The 19,926-nt window shown below is 51.2% G+C and overlaps 2 protein-coding genes across 2 annotated transcripts; one reads left to right on the forward strand and one right to left on the reverse strand.

The window, feature by feature from the left end:
- Positions 1-2,833: 2,833 nt before the first annotated feature.
- Positions 2,834-16,207, forward strand: LOC114696712 (pituitary homeobox 3). The gene is made up of 4 exons (XM_028874636.2): positions 2,834-2,908; positions 14,035-14,164; positions 14,351-14,553; positions 14,950-16,207. The coding sequence occupies exons 2-4, from the start codon at positions 14,047-14,049 to the stop codon at positions 15,535-15,537; spliced, it is 909 nt and encodes a 302-aa protein (XP_028730469.1). The 5' UTR covers positions 2,834-2,908; positions 14,035-14,046; the 3' UTR covers positions 15,538-16,207.
- A 407-nt stretch (positions 16,208-16,614) lies between these two features.
- On the reverse strand, positions 16,615-19,926 carry LOC114696713 (elongation of very long chain fatty acids protein 3-like). The gene is made up of 4 exons (XM_028874637.2): positions 19,595-19,926; positions 18,628-18,759; positions 17,377-17,528; positions 16,615-17,157 (listed from the first exon to the last, which is right to left on the reverse strand). Exons 1-4 carry the CDS (start codon positions 19,696-19,698, stop codon positions 16,730-16,732), a joined length of 816 nt encoding a protein of 271 aa, XP_028730470.1. The 5' UTR covers positions 19,699-19,926; the 3' UTR covers positions 16,615-16,729.

The following is a 19,926-nucleotide window of genomic DNA, read 5'->3' on the forward strand; positions in this document are numbered from 1 at the left end:
AAAATCACAGAGATCTGCCTGCCACTGCCTCCTGAGTGCTGGAGTTAAAGGCATGTGCTACCACACCTGGCAAAACAAATCATTTTTAAAAGAAATGCTTGGGGGGGGGGTGGCACACACCTTTAATCCCAGCAATCGGGAGGCAGAGGCAGGTGGATTTCTGTGAGTTCAAAGCCAGCCTGGGCTACAGAATGAGTTCCAGGAAAGGTGCAAAGCTACACAGAGAAACCCTGTCTTGAAAAAAGAAAGAAAGAAAGAAAAGAAAGAAAGAAAGAAAGAAAGAAAGAAAGAAATGCTAACAAGCCTCTTCTTTCAAATGACAGAGACTGCTAAGATAATAAAAGTATCTAGAGGGTCTGGAGAGATGGTTCAGTGGTTAAGAGCACTAGGTGTTCTTCCAGAGGACCAGAATTCAATTCCCAACACCCACATGGCAGCTCACAACTGTCTATAACTCCAGTTCTAGGGTACCCGATACCCTCATGCAGGCAAAACACTAATGCACATTAAAAAACAAAAAAAGTATCTAGGGGTTGGGGATTTAGCTCAGTGGTAGAGGGCTTGCCTAGCAAGCGCAAGGCCCTGGGTTCATTCTTCAGCTTCAGAAAAAAATAAAATAAAGTAAAAAATAAAAAAAAGTATCTAGAAATGGAAATGTATGAAAAGGGGCAAGAGGGTGGTTTTCTGATTGCAGAATAAATGGTGGAATTCCTAGCCAATCTGCTGATAGAATTGCGGGAAAACTCTGAAAATGCAGGTCTCTCCATTTCCTCCCATTTATGAACAACTTGAGTCCAGGGAAGTTCCATATCTAAGGCCATAGGATTGTGGTCTTGAAATAGACATCCAAAGGCATCCATGGATCATGGTCCTCTAAGAACCCATCAGAACTGAAGTCGACCATGAAGAATCACCCAGTATCTTCCTGCATTGGTGTCTTGGTCTTGATCCAGCTAAGGAGCTAAAAGATTACAGGTGAAGACCATACACCACCAAAGCACCTCATTCTGTGGAACCTCTGACCCTGTTTCTCTTCATTTGAAAACTAGGGCTTGGTCTCTAGGTCCCGTCTCATGTTGGAGAGACAACTGGAAAATCCTGTAAGTGTTTTCTAACTAAAACTCTACTCTCCCAACCCTACCTACACATGCCTCCAGACGTTAGACATCTTAAAAGCATGCAGTTGTGAATTAAAGATGGAGATACAGATAGATGATAGATGGATAGATGGATAGATAGATGGTAGAGATACGACAATCCTTCTGTCCTTTGTAAGTATTAAATATTTATATATATAATATTTATATATTTAACATATATATATATTTAACAAATAAAACGCCTTCTTTCTAGATTTCAGTACAACACTTACTGAGTTTCTAGAATAAATAAGGATAGAAGAATAAAGAAGAACCGGACGGTGGTGGTGAATGCCTTTAATCCCAGCACTTGGGAGGCAGAGGCAGGCGGATCTCTGTGAGTTCAAGGCCAGCCTGGGCTACAGAGGGAGTTCTATGAAAGGCACAAAGCTACACAGAGAAACCCTAATTGGGGGCGGGGGGAGGGAGGAGGAGAAGAAAGAAAAAATGGTTCTTGCTCTCCTAAATTTTACTTTATAGAGGACAACACATCAGCTGATCCCTTCAATATGGAAATGGAATGATAGAGAACATACATTAAGGGGTCATGGGAGCAAGAGGCTACACATCTAACTTATCTGGTAGTTCAGGAAAGGCTACCTACCCCTCACCCACAGGACTGAATCTGGTGTGGGGGAAAACAGAATTGCTGAAGCTGGGAGAGCACAGCCCCGGCAAACCGATAGTGCAGACTGAGAGGCCAAGCGCTCACACCTTCCAGAGCACCCAGCCTAAAGCCAGAGCGTCACTGGAAGTTACGTTTTATTTTGGCCAGGGTGGGAGTTGGCATCGTTGTTACTTGTCCAAGGTCACTGAGTGAAGGAAGGTGCTGTATACCATTTTGATTTTTCTCGTTCCAAACCCTGCGTTCTCCAAGTTACCTTCGTCAGGGGAGAAAAAAAATAGAGATAGCTGAGAAGAGAAAAAGATATGATGGAATGGGGGTGTGTGGGGGGTCGATCTTGAAAAAAATTACCCTTTCAAAGAGGCAGAGTAGGGAGCAAAGCAGCGGCCAGAAGGAAAGAGGAGAGACGTACGAGGACTGGAACAGAGACAAAGAGTGGAAAGACAGACAGCGACAAGTGGAGAAAATCGGCGAAACAAGCGGCAGCAAAATGTGAGCGCTGAGACTCGGCGGCCGGGTTCGCCGTCCCACCTGGCGCTCCTGCAGCCCTCTCCCCAGGCACTGCTTCACGTCGCTCCGAGTAGAGCCCAAGCCCTCAACTCGCCACCAACCGGGCTGACCTCCGGCCGCTACGCCGACCACAGTACTTTTGCTGGCTTAGCCGAACCCGAGCGTCCCAGCTGGAGCGCGGTCCCGCCACGTGGGGAGGGGGCGTTGCTCTGTTGCTGGCGGACGCTTTTGATTGGTCAGAGGCGGGGTTCTTGGCTGCCCGCCGGCAGGACCCCTCCCCACTAAGGCGGGGCCTGAAGGTTCACAGCTGGAAAGGAGGAGCTAGGGCGGCGCAGCTGGAAAGGGGCGGGGCCTAGGGCGCGCAGCAAGCCGCGGCGGGCTGGGGGCGCCCTGGGCTGCCATAAAGTGAATGGGCGCGGCGGGGGGTGGCACTACACCGTGAGGCTCACTCTCTCCTCCGCTAGCCTGGAGCGCCCAGCGGAGCGGCCGCCCCGGAGCAGGGGGGCGGCCCCCACCGGCAGGGTGCCTGGCCCCTGGCCCCTGCCTGCGCTCCAGAACGCCGCCGCCACCGCCGCCGCCGCCGCTGCCGCCGCCACCACCACCACCCGGAGTCTGCCTGCTGCCGGGACACACTGTGAGTGCTTGACCATGCGGGGGACAGGAGCCCAGGGTCCCGGGAACCAAGACTGGTCCCGGACTCCTAAAAGGGAACCTGGGGCGGCTGAACTCTGGTGTTTGGGGAACCGGTCAAGACTGGAAAGGCGTACAGCAGCCCCCGGGCTGAGACGTGGGAGAAGGGAAACTCCGGGTAAGGACCTGGGGACCGGGAAGATTAAGGGGACCCGGAGAGAAGCCGAAGAATTGCACGGATCACAGAGCAGGGAGTCTGGAAACCTTTACCAGAAAGCACCCTGGTGTCTAGAGGAAGTGGGCAAACGACCAGAAGATAATAGGGTAGCAGAGACCTCGCCAGCTGAGGCGAGGGCAGGGTGACGGTCGTCCAGCGTAAGGGCAACAGGCGGCGCCCAGCGCCCCTTGCCCGGGCTTAGACAGACTCCGGCGGCTGGAAGTAGGGGTGCTTATAGTAGCTCATGCTTTTCTTCCCAGCTGCTCCGCAGTTGGAATAGGAGCCGTATTGCGAGAGTAGCTACTGGGTCAGATGGCCGCTGAGAGCTACAGGGCCGAGGGTGCCAGCTCAACGCGACAAAACTGACGGGCCTGTCGTGGGCGTCGGGACCTGGAAGGGTCCACATCTGGGGCCGCCTCAGAATCCGACAGAATGTCAGTGGCACGTGGGGTTTGGAGCGGACAGACTGTTTGGGGTGGCAAAGTGGGTCTCTCCGGAACAGAAGATGTGCCCAACGGTGGTGGACAGAATGTCCCCAGCTGACTGGCATGTCCATCTATCCGGCAGCGCCTGCCCAGCTGCGGCTTGTGCGATAGAGTCGGTCCAGGGGGTCCCCTGAAATTCCAGCTCCCAGTTTGCAAACTTGGTTCTTTCTGCCCTCCTGCCTGTTGGACCCGGAGGGAGCAGGGAGAGAAAAAGATGAAGCGTGGCCTTGGGGCAGGGCGCCTCTTCGAGACAACCCCGCTCTAGCTCAAACAGATCAGGGCTTCCATAGACTTCCACAATCCAAATTTGAGGGGAAAATCAAGACCAACAAAGGAAAGAATAAGCCATAGGTGCATCGGCAGCAGGTCGGTGAACACCCTTCCACCCACAGGCCCCGACAGGTCCCTCACAAACTCAGAGTCAACTGTTAGCCTTCCCCGACCCCAACCCTATTTCCAATAGAGCCGACCAGATGCCCTCACACTCCTAGTCTGGTTGTTAGCCCACTCAAGGCTCCTTGACCGACAAAAACCCTCCAGACAAGAAAATGGCAGCCCTTTCATAAAGCAAATCCTGCCTTCCTGAGAGAAGGAGAGAGGGAAAAGGAGGCAGATGAAACCCACTCTGTCGTCCCACATGATGCCTGTACCATCCAGGAAAGGGTTCAATTGCCCCGTTTGCTTTTTTCTGACCGAGGGAGAGCCCTGACTCCTCTGGGCCAATAAAATGACCACCTTCCCTGACCTCCAACTCTAACTAGAGCCCAGTTAAGGAGAACTCCGAATCTATACACGTGAACGAGACAAGTCAGCTGGGGAGTGAGTTTCAGGAGGACAAGTGCAAAGCACTGTTTAACAATGAGTAATCTTAAAAAGTCCACTTTCCTCATTCTCCACCCATAAGTAAATTGTAATTCTGACTTCTCACACTCCTGCCTCCACTCCTCAGTCCTGAAGTTTACTTAGGTACTGGCTAAGCCCTTGTCCTCATCTTTTTGTTTTGTTTTTTGTTTTGTTTCGTTTTGTTTTTGTTTTTTGAGACAGGGTTTCTCTGTGTAACAGCTCTGGCTGTCCTGGATCTCGCCCTTGTCCTCATCTTTTATTTGTCCCTTGCTTTGCTTTACAAATATAGAATAATGCCTCAACTACCCACATCACGTTCTCATGTACATTTTTAGGGGCTGGTGTTCCCATTGCTTTGAAAAAAAAATCAGTGAAACTATGCAGGAAATTAAGGACTCCACGTCAGGGAAGAAATAAAGAAGGCATTACAGTTGGTTCTTTGAAAACCCAAAGTTTGTCTTTCATCAAAAAGACAAAAAAAAAGAGAGAGAGGGAGAGAAAGAGAGAGCATTATAACATAGATGACTGAAAAAAAAAAAACAGAACTTTCTTCCACTTTTGCATGAAACCACGCAGCTGAGAGCGTGACTGATCAGTCACTCTTAGGGAGGATGTAACGGGCCTAGAGAAGTCAGAGAACAGAACTGAAGTACAACTTAGTGGGAGAGTATTTGCATAGCATACCCAAAGTTCTGGATTCCAAAGAAAGAGAAAGAGGGAGAGAGAGAGAGGATAGTTGGCAAAATGGGGGACCAGGAGGGCTTCTGGGAAAGAGCCACCAACAGTTTAGGTGAAACAGGATGAAAATCTACAACACAATGAAAGACCCAAATGAGCAGAGGATTTGCCTACTGAAATCCTGAAACTGGAGATGTTGGGGGTGGGGGCTTTTAGAACCGGAGAATCACAAGCTTTGGATAAATAGGAAAATGTGCTCTTGTAGAGTGGCCAGCTAACTTGCAGAGTTCATTTTCAGAGAAGCAGTAGGTGGGAAGTAGAAATGGGATCTTGGGGGCTTTGGAGGACCAGCGCTCGTCAGACACTCGTGTAGTGTGGAGAGCGAGACAAGAAGGAAAGCAGAACGCGGTTCAAACCTCCTGGCTCTGTGCAACCAAGGACAGTTTCCTGCCTTCTTGGAGATAAGCAGGGATGGACATTCCTGCTACTCAGGGGCCTGCGAGCGTTAAATGAAACATATCAATTATGTACAGAGGAAAGCTCTTTGTAAATGGAAAGACACTGGAAGGAACCTTACTGCTATTATTCGGCTCAAACTGCAATCTCCATGACCATGGAATCTTTCTTCAGGGGGCGGGGTCCTTCCTCTGCCTTGGAGTAGCCTGATCATAGCCTTGATTCAGCCACAGCCAGGTTCTTAAGGACAGATGGAACATCTTCCCTGGAGTTCTTGTGTCAGCCATCACTCCTGTCCCTCTCTGGAAGATGAGGAGTTCCCCTTATGTCTTACCTCTTTACCAAATAGCCTGATCTGAACTCTGCCTGTCTGCTGCTCAAGAATGTCAGTGAGAGCCAAGGATCCAAGTCCAGGAAGGGAGGGCAGGATGAAAGGGCTGAAGCTGAACTCAGTGAGTGAGGGACGGGAACCATCAGATCTTTTCTTCCCCATTCATTTTAACTGACGCCTGCTACAGTATGGGAGAGAGAGATGACAGCTGGCCCAAGGGGACCTATTAGGTCCTGAGCTTTAGAGGGCCTACAGTGTGCACAGTCACTGACAATGACCTGTGCGAGTAACAGGGAGGAAAAGTAGAAGATGGACGTGAAAAGAGGGCGATGGGAAGAGATGGAAATGATTTGCAAGCCTCCCTCCACCTTTCCTTCCCCATCTTCCTTCTTCAAGACCATCTTTAATTTTTTTGTTTGTTTGTAACAGGGTCTCCTTATGTAGCTCAGGCTGGCCTTGAACTGGAAACTTCCTGCTTCAGCCTCCCTGCTGTTGCCAGGATGGTCTCAACCTTCCTTATAAATCTCCGTTTCTCCTTTCCTAGCTCTCCCCAGCCCGATACGTTCTAGTCCCCACTGCAAAGAAAGGTCACAAAGATGCTACTCTTGTATGTCACTTGCTACCGACAAGCCTTAAACTAGCGGCACAGTGCTCAGCAAGGCTTCTTGGCGGGGAGCTGGGAAGACCGTACAGGTGCAGGAGAGTGACAGCCTGCAGCCTGCCTGCCCTATGTGATGATGTCACCTGAAGGCTGGGGCCGGAAATATGCCTATGCTTTCGGAGTCTTTAAATTAAGCTGGAGGGCCCTGGGGTGTGCCTCCCCGGTAGTCGGTGGTGGAAAAGTGTTTGCCTAGCATGTACCAGGGGCCTGGTTCATTCCTGAGCACAGGAAAATCACATAAAATCAAGCTAGAGATCTCAGGGAAATTTCATATTAGTTGCTACCATTTCACATCCTGCCTCTATTTTCCTACGTGGCCTCCTTATATAGCCCATGCTGAATTTGAGCTCTAGATCTTCCTGCCTCAGCCTTCTGAGGGCTGGGATTACAGGCGTATGTGACCACACCCTAAATTTAGGATTTTTTTTTTTTTTCACAAAAAGCCAAGAACACTCTAGCCTTGACCGTATTAAATTTGAACCAGCACTTGTCTCTCATCATGGACCTCCTCAATCTAAGCCCTTTTTTCTGCTTGTCCCTCATGTCCCACATTAAGCCTTTGATCAAATGAGGCTCTGTGTTACCCTTTAAACACTGCCAACAGTTCTGGGTTATTTAGAAGGCCCTGTCCCTTCTCCACAACTACCATATCAGCCAAGTACCTATATTCTCTGAGCCCCAACACTTGATACCTCTTTATATGGGTCCTCATATCTGATCTCCCACAACCTAAGGGTTAGATCCATGGACTCTGTTCTCCTATCATATGTTCTGTTTGTATTCCTAGGCTGTAAGCAAGCTAAAGTTTGTGGAAGGAAGCAGGGATGGCCCCTGAGAAGCATGCATGATTGCTTCTCTGATCTCCGATTCACCCCTTTGATAGCTTTAGCACATCAGCTCACTCCAGCCTCCACCTGAGGTGCTGAGTTTCCTCCTATGAGCAAAGAGGCATCTGTCCCCCTTTGCACACTGCAGTTCAGCAGACCAGAGTCTGGGTGCTGTGTATCCCAAGTGAGCAGAAGGCTATGTCCGTCCAGGGATTCACTTCAGCCTTAGGCTTATGGGAGGGCACTATACTGGTTTAGGATCTTGGTGTTCACCTGTTTCTAGTTTACTATTTGCTGCGCAGAGCCCTAGAGCACAGTCCCAGCTCTGCTTCTCTCCCTCTTCATTTACTCACTGCAAGATGAGGATTTTCCCCCGTTCCTTCCATGCTGTTCCTCCTGCTCAGGCGTTGTTATTTCAGTTCATCTTGGGTTCTCCCAGTACCCATGTTCTCCTCCTCTGGCTTTTGGACTGTAAGTGGGTCCCATGGTAGTTGCCCTCTTACCATGCGCTTGTGTCCCTTGGGAACCATAGTGGCTATGATCTTGTCTTTGCCTTAATGTCTCCTGAATATTTTGTGGTTGCTGGTCCATTACAGACTTACCGTACTTTGGAATCAAAACATACCTGCGCTTCTGTCTTCCCTACACCTGGGCTAGCCACCATGATGCCAGTGAAGTCTGGACCTTGCATCTCCAGCAAAGTGTGTCAAAAAGAATAAGAGTGGACAGACAAACCCTCTCGGAGCTAGATTCGTTACCATAGTTATCTTTTGGCTGTGTTTGGCCCTGCCAGCACCAACCAGCTTCCACACTACTGCGTATCCCTCCCTAGCCACTGAATTAGATGAAGTCCCTGGCCCGTGGCCCAACTCCCCAGCTTCCTGACCTCTAGCAGTTTGGGGGAGCTTAATCCTCAGTCAGCCTGTCTCCAACTCAGATAACAAGTTGGCGCCCCAGCCTTCGCCTGAGCGGCCCACCCGGACATGAGGCTGCCTGCCTGAGTTCTGTGCCCTCCCTCTCATCTCTTCATGGCCCGGCTTTTGTGTGCACTGCGCTCTGCAATGTCAGAGTCCTTCCCAGCCCCCACTCTGCAGTCAGGAACTCAGTCAAGACTCCGGAGGAGGCTTCATTCTGTCCTCACCAGCCCATGATGACTGGGCTTCCTGCTTGCATCCCTTAGCCCATTTTACTGGTTCTTTATTCTGTGCGTTCTAAGTTCAGGACTGAACGCTGCATCCCTCACTGGAATGCAGTGTCTTCACCAGTATTCACAAGATGACTTCTTCTTTGAGACACAGAGTCTGGGAGGCGAACCACCCAAGCAAGGGTGAGTTTTCAGTCTCCATTCTAGCTCAGTGGCTCATTTAGTGCTCAGCTCCTAGAAAGAGCTAGAAAAATATTCTGAATTTTATTTTTATATAAGCTATATGTTACTTGAACCTTATAACAATACTGGCCAGTTGTGGTGGTGCCTGCCAGTAGGCAAATGCTAAAAGGATAAGACACGAGGATCGTATGACAGGAGGCAGCCCAGGCTATACTTTGGAGCTAGGGATGTAGGTCAGTTGGTAGAGTGCTTGGCTAAAGATGAATGAAGCCCTAGGTTCAATTCCCAGGATCACATAAACTCTGTGTGGTGGTGGTGCACACCCACTTAGAGGGTGGAAACAGCAGGACCACCAGAAGTTCAAGGCCCTCGGCAGCTACAATTGAGCCCAAGGCCATCCTGAGCTGCTGAGACTCTATCTCAAAAACCAGATATGCCGGGCATTGGTGGCACACGCCACCTTTAATCCCAGCACTCGGGAGGCAGAGCCAGGAGGATCTCTGTGAGTTCGAGGCCAGCCTGGTCTACAAAGTGAGTTCCAGGAAAGGCACAAAGCTACACAGAGAAACCCTGTCTCGAAAAACCAAAACAAACAAAAAAACCTAGATAGATAGACAGACAGATAGATAGAAAATCTAATAATGAAGGAAGTCATGGGCACACACCTGTAATCCTAGCACCCGGTAGGAAGATCACAAGTTTGAGACTAACCTGTGCTATATTAGCAATATACCATCTGAAGGGGAAAGAAAAAAAAAAGGCAGGCAGAGAAGGGATTATTAATTCCCTCTTAGAGATGATGAAATACCTTGCCAAGAATATATAGTTAGTAAGTTGGGGGTTACCAGGACATCTTTTGACTCCAAACCTAATTCCTTTGGCCTATAACAGATTACCACCCTACCTGATCCCTAGCTCCGGCATTCTCAAGCCTTCTTCTTACACAGCCGAGCAGCCTCTCTCCAATAGCCACTAAATGAAGACCATTATTCCCTGGTCCCCTTGGCCTCCTCCTCCCCCACACAGAGTTCTGAACTCCTGGGACTGAGAGAGCTGAGGTTCAGAGGGGCCAGGGAGGGGAAGGGAGGGGGGAGGGGAATGGCTAGCTCCAAAACAGCCCAGGCAGCTGTCCCTGTCAGAGAGAGAGGAGACTGTGTGACGGTGTGTGTCTGCCTGCCTGAATGTGGGAGAGCATGTGTGGGAGAGCGCGTGTTTTTGTGCCTCCAGCTTCAAGTCCAAGGGCTCATTGTGTCTAAGTCGGGGCCGTGTGTGTCTGCACATGTGTCTGCCTGTCTCTGAGAACACACAGCTTGAACTCAGCCCTGTCTTTTGCTCTGGCTGCTAGCCTCTTCCCTGGCCTCCTACTGAAATAGAGGATGAAATCAAGACCCAGGTATGGAATGCCAGGGAAGGGAAGCTTGGAAAACGAGGAGTCTCCCACAACAGACTGGGAGGATGAGCGGCAACAGAGAGAAGTAGCTTTTCCTTCCTACAGGCAAACCCCGCTGTCCCTTTCGCCCAGTTCTACGCTGCTTCTGTGGCTCCTGGAAAAGTCAGCCGCATGGTTTGAATTTCAAGGTCATCTTGAATCTAAAAGAAGGGCAGGCTGCAGAGAACCTCAATTTCCAGCTCTAAGTTCGTCCCACATCTCTCCAGAAATTTGTGAGGAAGCGCTGGTCAGGCTGTCTCAGGTCCCCGCAAGGCCATCGCCACCCCAGTGGAGAGCTGTCAGGCCTCACTTCTTCAATTCCAGGCCTCCAGCTCCCACCCTGAGACCTGGAAAGGGGGGTAAACGGAGCACACCTGTTCCTCTGGCCTGGCTTCTCCCCTTCCCACCTGGGCTTCTCTGTAGTCTTGCTCACCTCCCTAACCCCAGCAAAAAGTCCAAGCTCACAACCCTTATGCCAGCAGAAGAGCAAGGGTTGTTTTCACCCTCCGCTTTGACCTCTGTCCTACTGTCAACCTGGCTTGAGGTGGGGCACAGCTGTGCTCTCAGAGCTGCCTGGAGGGGACATTACCATGTACAAACACAGGCCATTGTCCATCTGCACACCCTTGAGAAAGGCTCTTAATAAATTCAGACCAGACAAGTGATGCTCATCTCAATCTGGGCTAATCCACCACATTAATGCCTCCCCATGTAGCCTGCACTATGTCCCTGATGATGGGGAGAAGGTGTTAGAGACAGAGACACCCCCACCCACCCACAGACACACACCTAGCTCTTGCCCTCTATTCTGGTTTCTGTTTTCTGCCCAAGAGGCTCCAGGAGTCAAGAGAGCCAGTACTGTCCCGTTTCTTTCCTCCCATAAGAGGTCTTGGGAGAACTGACCAGAAGGAGGACTATGCAAGGGAACCCTCCATAGTGACCCATGTAGGCTCCTTGACAAGATCAGGCTAGGTTTGGGATAGGAATACTAGCAGGAAGTGCGTGCGTGCGTGCGTGCGTGCGTGCGTGCGTGCATGCGTGTGTGAGTGGTGTGTTTTGGGGTATGAGTAGTCTAAAGGAATCTATACATACTATCTGGAATGGTGTGAGAGAGGCCAGGCATGAGATGGAGGGATGACTACCACGAGGTAAGATGTTTTAGACAAGCAGAGGAACAGAAGGGGCCTAAGTGCCCTGTGATTTTCTTTTCTTCTTTTAACTTTCAGATTTTTATTTATTGTTTTTTATTTTTACTTTGTGTGACTGTCTTACATGCATGGAGACAAGACAAGGGTACCAGATCCCCTGGAACTGGAGTTACGGATGGTGGTGAGCTACCATATGGGTGCTGGGATTCGAACCCAGATCCTATGCGAGAACAGATGCTTTAAGCCACCTCTCTAACCCCACCCTGTGTTTTCCAAACTTTGTTTTGACATGGAACCATTTATTCAAACAAAATCCTTGCAGAAGTATTAGTAACTCAAACAAGCAGAACTGCCCTGCTGCTGAAGCCGACCCAAGCTGGAGTGCTGGTGAAATTCCTGCTGGGGCCTGCAGGGGGCTCCACGGAACACAATTTGAAAGCCTCTTTAAGGAGCCCACAGATCTACTTCAGGTCCTCGTACAATTTATAAGCTCAGTGACTTAGTTGAGTCACTTTGGTTTCTAGGTTCCACCTATGAATCGGATGAGCCAGGTTGATCATCCTTAATCTTAATGTCAGTATCTGAGACCTGGCATTCTCTGAATTCCAAGTTTGGGGGTACATTTCCAGTTTCAGGGTTTGGGGTTTTGTTTGTTTGTTTGTTTGTTTTATTGGGTTTTGTTGTTGTTTTTATTTTTTTGAGACAGGATTTCTCTGTGTAGCTTTGGAACCTGTCCTGGGACTGGCTCTGTAGACCAGGCTGGCCTCAAACTGACCTCAAACTCACAGAGATCTGCCTGCCTCTGCCTCCTGAGTGCTGGCACTAAAGGCGTGGGCAACCACCACCCGGCTCTCAGTTTTATTTTTTAATTATTTTATTTTATGCATATGGATATTTTATCTGCATGTGTGCCTGCACACCAGGAGAGGGCATCCTATCCCATGGGACTACAGTTACAGATGGTTGTGAGACACCATGTGGGTTCCTAGGAATTGAACTCCCACCCTCTAGAAGAGCAAGCAACCAATGCTCTCAATTATTGAGCCATTTCCCTGGCCTGCAATTTCAGAGCTTTTGGAATAGAGATGCTCTACTGGAAATCTAAAGAGATATTCTTTGTGTACATGTTTGTGTGTATGAAGGTGCACATGCACATATGTGTGAAGGCAGAGATCAGCATCTGTCTCTTCCCTCGTCATTCTGCTTCTCGTGGAGTCTATCCTTGAACTCAGAGGTGGCGAGTCAGCCTGACTGCCTGGCAAGCAGACTGCTGGGTCCTCTTGTTTCTACCTCCCCGGGGCTGGGGTTACAGGGTGATGTTATGTGAGTGCTAAAAAAAAAAAAAAATCAAACGTAGGTCCTCATGTTTGCACAACAGGCAGTTCCCCAACTAAATTGCCCCTTGTTTTTTGAGACAGGGTCTCATGTAGCCAAGGTTGGTCTTAAAATCCAGAGCCTCTACCTTCTGGGTGCTGAAATCATAGATCTACATTACCACACTTGCCTCTAAACAAATATCACATTTTTAAAAAATAATAAAACTATTTTTTAAAAAAAGGAAAAAAAACCTGTAAAGTGGGTGGTGGTGGTATATGTCTTTAATCCAGCACTCAGGAGGCACAGGTAGGCAGATCTCTGTAAGTTCAAGGCCAGCCTAGTCTATAGAGGGAGTTTCAGGACAGCCAGGGCTACACAGAGAAACCCTGTCTCGAAACTCCCCCCCACCAAAATAAATAAATAGTAAATAAATAAATAAAACTGAAATTTAGCTAGCCATGGTAACACAGGCCTGTAATTCCAGCATTCAAGGGTAGAGAGGGAGGACGATCACAGATTAAGTCTAGCCTGAGCTACATGAGATCCTGCCTCAAACAAATAAAATGGAACGGCTGTGACACTAGACATGGGTCCAACAGTTAGCGAATCTGTAGTGCACATGTGTGCATAAAACCTCTCAGAGCACACCCTCTCCTCATTGGGCTTCTCTTCCTCAGCTCTATTTTTTGTTTGTTTGTTTTTGTTTTTCGAGACAGGGTTTCTCTGTGTAGCTTTGCGCCTTTCCTGGATCTCACTTTGTAGACCAGGCTGGCCTTCGAACTCACAGAAATCCGCCTGGCTCTGCCTCCCGAGTGCTGGGATTAAAGGCGTGCGCCACCACCGCCCGACTCAGCTCTATTTTTTAAAAAGGATTTATTTTCAGTGTATGAGCGTCTTCCTTGCATGTATGTCTGTGCACCCAAGTGCCTAGTCCCTGGGGGAGACGGAAGGCTTTGGATCCACTGGAAGTGAATTATAGATAGCTGTGAGCTGCTAGCCATGTGGGTGCTGGGAATCGGAAGTGGTGTCCTCTGGAAGAGCAGCCAGTGCTTTTAACCTCCCCCCCCTCCCCGAGCCATCTCTTCGCATGCTATTCTAGAGTACACCGTTCGGGCTAGCTTTGTGTCCGTGGGTGAGAAAAGAGGCAAGAATGTTGTGGGGGAGACCCTATTAGGAGCCTGATAACCCCATGGTTTTGTTGTTTTGTTTGTTTGAGGCAGGGGCTTGCTATGTGCTCTTGGCTGACCTGGTGCTCACAGTGTAGGGTAGGCTAGGCTCAAACGCATAGGCGATCTTCCTGCTTCTGCTTCTTGAGCACTAGGATCACAGGCATGCACCACCCCGTCTGGACGGCCCTAAGTCCCCGGTTTTTACCTCTGTTAACTTTGCCTGTGTCTTCTCTTTCCTCTAGAGCCCACCCTCCATGGAGTTCGGGCTGCTCAGCGAGGCCGAGGCTCGGAGCCCTGCGCTGTCTCTGTCAGATGCAGGCACTCCACACCCTCCTCTCCCGGAACATGGCTGCAAAGGCCAGGAGCACAGTGGTGAGCGCGCCCCCTTCTGGGGGTGGAGGAGAAAACAGTTTAGCCTTGATGGGCGTGTGGGATCCAGAGTGGCAATCTGGGTGGAAGCCAGCCAGGGCTTGAGGAATTCCTTGAGGTCCCAGAGCCAAGAGAATCCGCACAGGCCCTCCTCCCACCCCCCATGACCTGCTTCCTTCTGCCCCTCAGACTCGGAGAAGGCCTCGGCCTCACTGCCGGGGGGTTCCCCCGAGGACGGCTCTCTGAAGAAGAAGCAGCGGCGGCAGCGCACGCACTTCACCAGCCAGCAACTGCAGGAGCTGGAGGCCACCTTCCAGAGGAATCGCTACCCCGACATGAGCACGCGCGAAGAGATCGCGGTGTGGACCAACCTCACCGAGGCCCGCGTGCGGGTATGGCTCCGCTTGATCCGCAGCCCTCACCTGCAAGCACCTCGCTCTCGAGGGGGGCCCCCCAAGTAGCTGGTGGCTCCTGCGGTGCGGGCCCCACGTCGGCTCCAGTTCCCGCCCGGGGATCCCCACCTTCCAGCAGCCTTGCCTGCCACTCCCTGTCAAGCGATTCCTCGCCCGGCCCAGGACCAGGGCTCACCTTCTCCTTATCTTGATCCCGAGCTGCTCCCCCCTGACCCTGCGCTCGCTGGCTTCTCTTCTCGGCCCCCCTGGCTCAGTGCGCTCCTCCCTTCTAGCTTGCATCCACCTCTGATCTTCCCTGCCCGGGCTCGATCATACTCTGGGTGGTCCACTCCGCAGCCGCCCCGTGTCCTGACAGCCTTTCTCCGATGCCCGCAGGTGTGGTTCAAAAACAGACGCGCCAAGTGGCGGAAGCGGGAGCGCAGCCAGCAGGCGGAGCTGTGCAAGGGTGGCTTCGCAGCCCCGCTCGGGGGCCTGGTGCCGCCCTACGAGGAGGTGTACCCCGGCTACTCGTATGGCAACTGGCCGCCCAAAGCGCTCGCCCCGCCGCTCGCCGCCAAGACCTTCCCGTTCGCCTTCAACTCGGTCAACGTGGGGCCTCTGGCTTCGCAGCCGGTATTCTCACCACCCAGCTCCATCGCCGCCTCCATGGTGCCCTCGGCCGCCGCTGCTCCGGGCACCGTACCAGGTCCCGGAGCCTTGCAGGGCCTGGGCGGGGCACCCCCCGGGCTGGCTCCAGCCGCCGTGTCCTCCGGGGCAGTGTCCTGCCCTTACGCCTCGGCAGCCGCAGCCGCCGCTGCAGCCGCCTCCTCCCCCTACGTATACCGGGACCCGTGTAACTCGAGCCTGGCTAGCCTGCGGCTCAAAGCCAAACAGCACGCCTCCTTCAGCTACCCCGCCGTGCCCGGGCCGCCTCCGGCCGCCAACCTCAGCCCTTGCCAGTACGCCGTGGAACGGCCAGTGTGAGCCGCAGGTCTGTGGATCATCCCCGAGGGCGGGGCAGGAATTCACAGCCTCCCCGGACAAGGGTCGCCTAGACTGGCTTGCCCTCGTCCCAAGGTCTGAAAGGGGTGCTTGGGCACCCGGGGAGGGGCGGCAGGCTCCGAAGGGGGCCTTTCCCTTCACCGCCCCGAGGGGTGGTCTGGCCCCTAAACGGAGACCGCGCCCCTGGGACTAAGGCCAGGAATAGGGACCAGCTCCCCCAGGGCCAATTCACCCTTGGCCCATCCCGCCTTCTCCAGACTTCCCCTATCCCGTTTTCAAAGATCACTGAAATAAACGTGCACGGACTGTCAAAGGCCTGATGATTCAGACTCGCGGTTGAGCCCTCCTTCCTCTCATCCTTCCCATTGTCCAAGAGGACAGCTGGATGTACAGGAACGGAGTGAGCCTCCGGGCTTGGGAGGCTTCAGTCTCACTCCTTTCCTCCAGGATGGGGAAGCAGGGATTCCTGGAGTCAAGGAAAGTGAAGCTTGGTGAGACCAGCTAGTTGACAGGGATCGTCCTATGCTGGTGCTGCGACGCCACCTCGTGGTCTCAGGGAGGACAGCTGGCAGGTCTGGTCTCTACCGCTTAACTTTCAGGAATCTATTTTGCAATTTAGGAAGCCTATGATTTTAGCACTTGTTTCTCACTGTTCCTTTCAGAGGCGTGGACCTCTCACAGCAATAAAATTCTAGTCTGTAACAGACATTTATTCAGCGCCTACCAGGCCTAGGATTCTTCTTGAGTGTTTGTGTGTGCCTCTGTCTTCCCACACACCCTCAGGCTTCCCACTTGCAGATCTCTGTCAGCAGCCTTCACAGAATCCACTTTTCCCCTCCAAGTCCACAAACTCTCAAAATGATGTTGACCTCTTTAATTTAAAAAATAGAGCAAGAAGAGAAAGATTTCTAAATATAAATATAAATAACTCAATTTTAAGGACCTCAGTCCTATCCATCCCCTTCCTAGGGTTTGGTTGGCCTTCACATTTAAGGCAGAAAGATCAAAGCACACCCTATTCCAAGGATGACATTTCTTGGTTGTCATAGCTTCCTGCCACTCGGGGTATATGTCCCATGGGGAAAACATACAAGGAAGGTACCCTAATCATTCTCACACCTAACCCTTAGTGCCATGGAGGAAAGTCTGAGGCTCCCGTCTTTCTTTCCACCTCTCATTGGCTCTTGGGTTTAACTTTGCTCTTGGGCCTGAGGTAGGCTTTGTGGAAGAAGTGAGCAAATAGGATGAAATAGGTCCCGTACAACATAAAGGACCAGAAGAAGTGTTCCATTGTTGTGTGGCATCCTTTTTCCTGCCTCCAGATGTAATTCAAGATGCCAAAGATGGCTCCCATCACCATCTGCAGGATCTGCAAGCTGGTGATGACCATGGGAAGCATGCCGGGTTGTTTCACTTTGGCAGCCTTCAGGGTGTAGTAGGTGTACATGATGGAATGGACACCCAGGTTCATGGTCATGAACCAGCCACCTGAAGGCACTCTGTCCTTGTAGCCAAAGCTTGTGTACAGTAGCACCGTGCTGTGGTGATACCAGTGCACAAAGATGAGTGGACGCTTACGCAGGATGATGAAGGCCGTGTCTCCTGAGAGATGAGGAGTCACAGCTGGCATACCACCCAGTGCTAGGACCGCCCACTACCCTGGGTGTGGGGACGCAGCAGGAATTCTCAGGGTGGGGAAGAGGGAGAAATAGGTTGTTAGGACCTAGGGGTAGGGAAGGGACTCTCCATATGATGGGTAAGGGGAGGGCTCTGAGGAGGATACAAGTCACTGGGCGCCAGAGACAAAGCCTCGACACTCACCGAGTTCAACAATCTTGCTGAGGACAAAGAGACAGGACCAGAATTTGACAATGGTGTCGTCGGTGTAGCTGGTGAAGCAGACGGTCTGCTGGAAGCCGCGTGTGAATAGCAGTATTCCCATATACTTCCACATCCTCACTGTACCCAGGATACTGAAGTCAGACAGAGCACAAAGGTCTAAGCGCCCGCTCCCCTTGCATGAACCCACCCCCACCTCATTCTCATCTGGACAGCGCTCTAAGCTCCAGCACCTCCTTACCCTTCCAAGGGGGTGGTTCCAGCTTTTGAGATCCTGGGGCCAATCTGATAGATCTAACAATTGTTCTCCAGGAGATAAGGGTTGAGAAAAGGCCAATCGGTGTGGGGGAGGGGGGAAGCTTAAAGTCAAGAATGGGGTTCTTGAGATGGGGTGAGAGTCAGAAGATATGAGCGGTGATATAGGGAAGAATATGAGCAGGAGGGGCTGGGGAAGTGGCTGACGGTCTTTGACGAGGAATTTAGGGACTAAGATATTTAAGGCTAGGGAAATTTGTTGATGTATCGATTTCATGAGCACAAGAGGAATGGGGTAGAGCCTCGCATCTGTATTCCCAGAATTCAGGAGACTGGGGCAAGAAGGTCACAGTGAATTTGAGGCCAGCCTGGGTTCCGTGGTGGCAATTAGAGCAGTCTGGGACACAGCTTGAGAAGCTGTCTTTAAAAGGAAGCATTTTTAGGCCAGGTGTGGTGGCATATGCCTTTAATCCCAGGACTCGGGAGGCAGAGCCAGGCGGATCTCTGTGAGTTCGAGGCCAGCCTGGTCTACAGAGTGAGATCCAGGACAGGCTCCAAAACTACACAGAAAAACCCTGTCTTAAGCTCCCCCCCCAAAAAAAAAAGCATTTTTAAAAGGTATAGGCCAAGTGGTAGTGGCACATGTCTTTAATCCAGCACTCGGGAGGCAGAGGCAAGTGGGTTGATGTGAGTTCAAGGCCAGTCTGATCTACAGAGCTAGTTCTAGGATAGACAAGGCTATTATACAATGAAACCCTATCTCAAAAAACACAAATAAGTAAATAAATAAATAAATAAATAAATAAATAAATAAGTGTAGGACAGAACAGAGACTGCCATCTTGAGCTCAAGAAAAGAGAAAAACAAGGTAATATGGAAAAGTCAATGCAGCTGAGGACTTTAGAGAGCCTTAGGTTAAGATAAAACGAGGTGTCAGAACTAAAGAACAGACAGGGAATAGGTGGAGGAGAACCTTACCTGAATATTGCCAGACAGGAGGACCAGAGGATGAGAGGCCCCTGCAAGCGGAAGCCCTTCCGCGCTCTCATGTAGTTCTGGCCCACAATGATGAGCAACAGATAGATGAGAACTATGAGGAACGAACTTCCCCTGGAGGGCAGAAAGCAGAGGGGAGGGATTCACAGGTGGGCACTGCTTAGAGCAAAGCCCACTCATCTCCCCAGGTAGACTGGAGGTCCGCCTGTGTGACATTTTGGCTTCCTTATTTGTATGGGGAAGCGGGGGGTGGGTGATACTTTAGCAGTATTCACACATCTGAAGTACCTAGCACAGGGCAGGAGCCATATGCAAGGTCTCTGTAAGGATTACTTTCTCAGTGAAGTTGGGGCAGACGACAATTTTGTCAGCCGGTCAGCCCGTCTGCCCGCAGCCAATAACTGCACCATCCAGGCTGTGATGTAAGGAGAGTGTAGCAGCATCTGCCTGTTGGGCTCAGGGCGAGTTGATTGAACAACAAAATCAGCCCACAGAACGTGTCTGGGGCGCTTTAAGGATAAGACAGAGAGCTTTGGGAAAGTAAAGGGTTCCCAACTTCAGAGCAGCGAAGATGGGACATTTGGGAAACATAATTGTGTAGCAAAGACTGACCCCAGGCACCTGCGCGGGCGGGTCCTCTCTCTCTCTCTCTCTCTCTCTGAGATCACCTAACAGCGCTTCATTCAGGTCAATCTCATTCCTCAGCTGTAGTTACCATTTTTCCCCTTTGTTTTTGTCTCTTCCCACACCCCTCTCCCCATCTTCTCCCTTCTGGATCCTTTCTTCCAGCTCTAATCTCTTTGAAATGTACTTTGAAGAACGGAGCGGGACGGGGGTGGGGGCGGTTGGAGCCACTACCCCGGCGGCAGCGTTGGAAACCTTACAGGCTTTCACTCCCCGTCTCCACTCCCCTCAAAGCAGTTGGTGCTTCCCCCTCACCAGGTCTCACCAGTACTCCTCCAAAAAGGGCCTTAAGTCCCGGGACATCTCGAAGTTATAGGGTTGGATCAGCTCCGCTTTGAAACCACGTGAGAAATTCAAAGCTGTGGCCATTTCGCTTCAGCAGAGGACGAGGTTCAGAGCTTGGGGTGAGGGCTGGGCGAGAGCCGAAGATGGAGTGGATTTCAGGACCAGACGAAGAAAAGCAGGACAGAAAGGACTTGTGCGCGTAGAAGAAAGGACCCCGGAGCCTGCACGTGCGCTGCTGACCAGCCCGCTCGCGCTGCGGTGGCCGCGGCTGGCCGAATATATCGCCAATTACCAAATTGGGGACCCAGGCTG

The sequence above is a fragment of the Peromyscus leucopus genome, chromosome 1 (assembly GCF_004664715.2).
Source record: "Peromyscus leucopus breed LL Stock chromosome 1, UCI_PerLeu_2.1, whole genome shotgun sequence".
In the NCBI taxonomy this organism is placed as follows: domain Eukaryota; kingdom Metazoa; phylum Chordata; class Mammalia; order Rodentia; family Cricetidae; genus Peromyscus; species Peromyscus leucopus.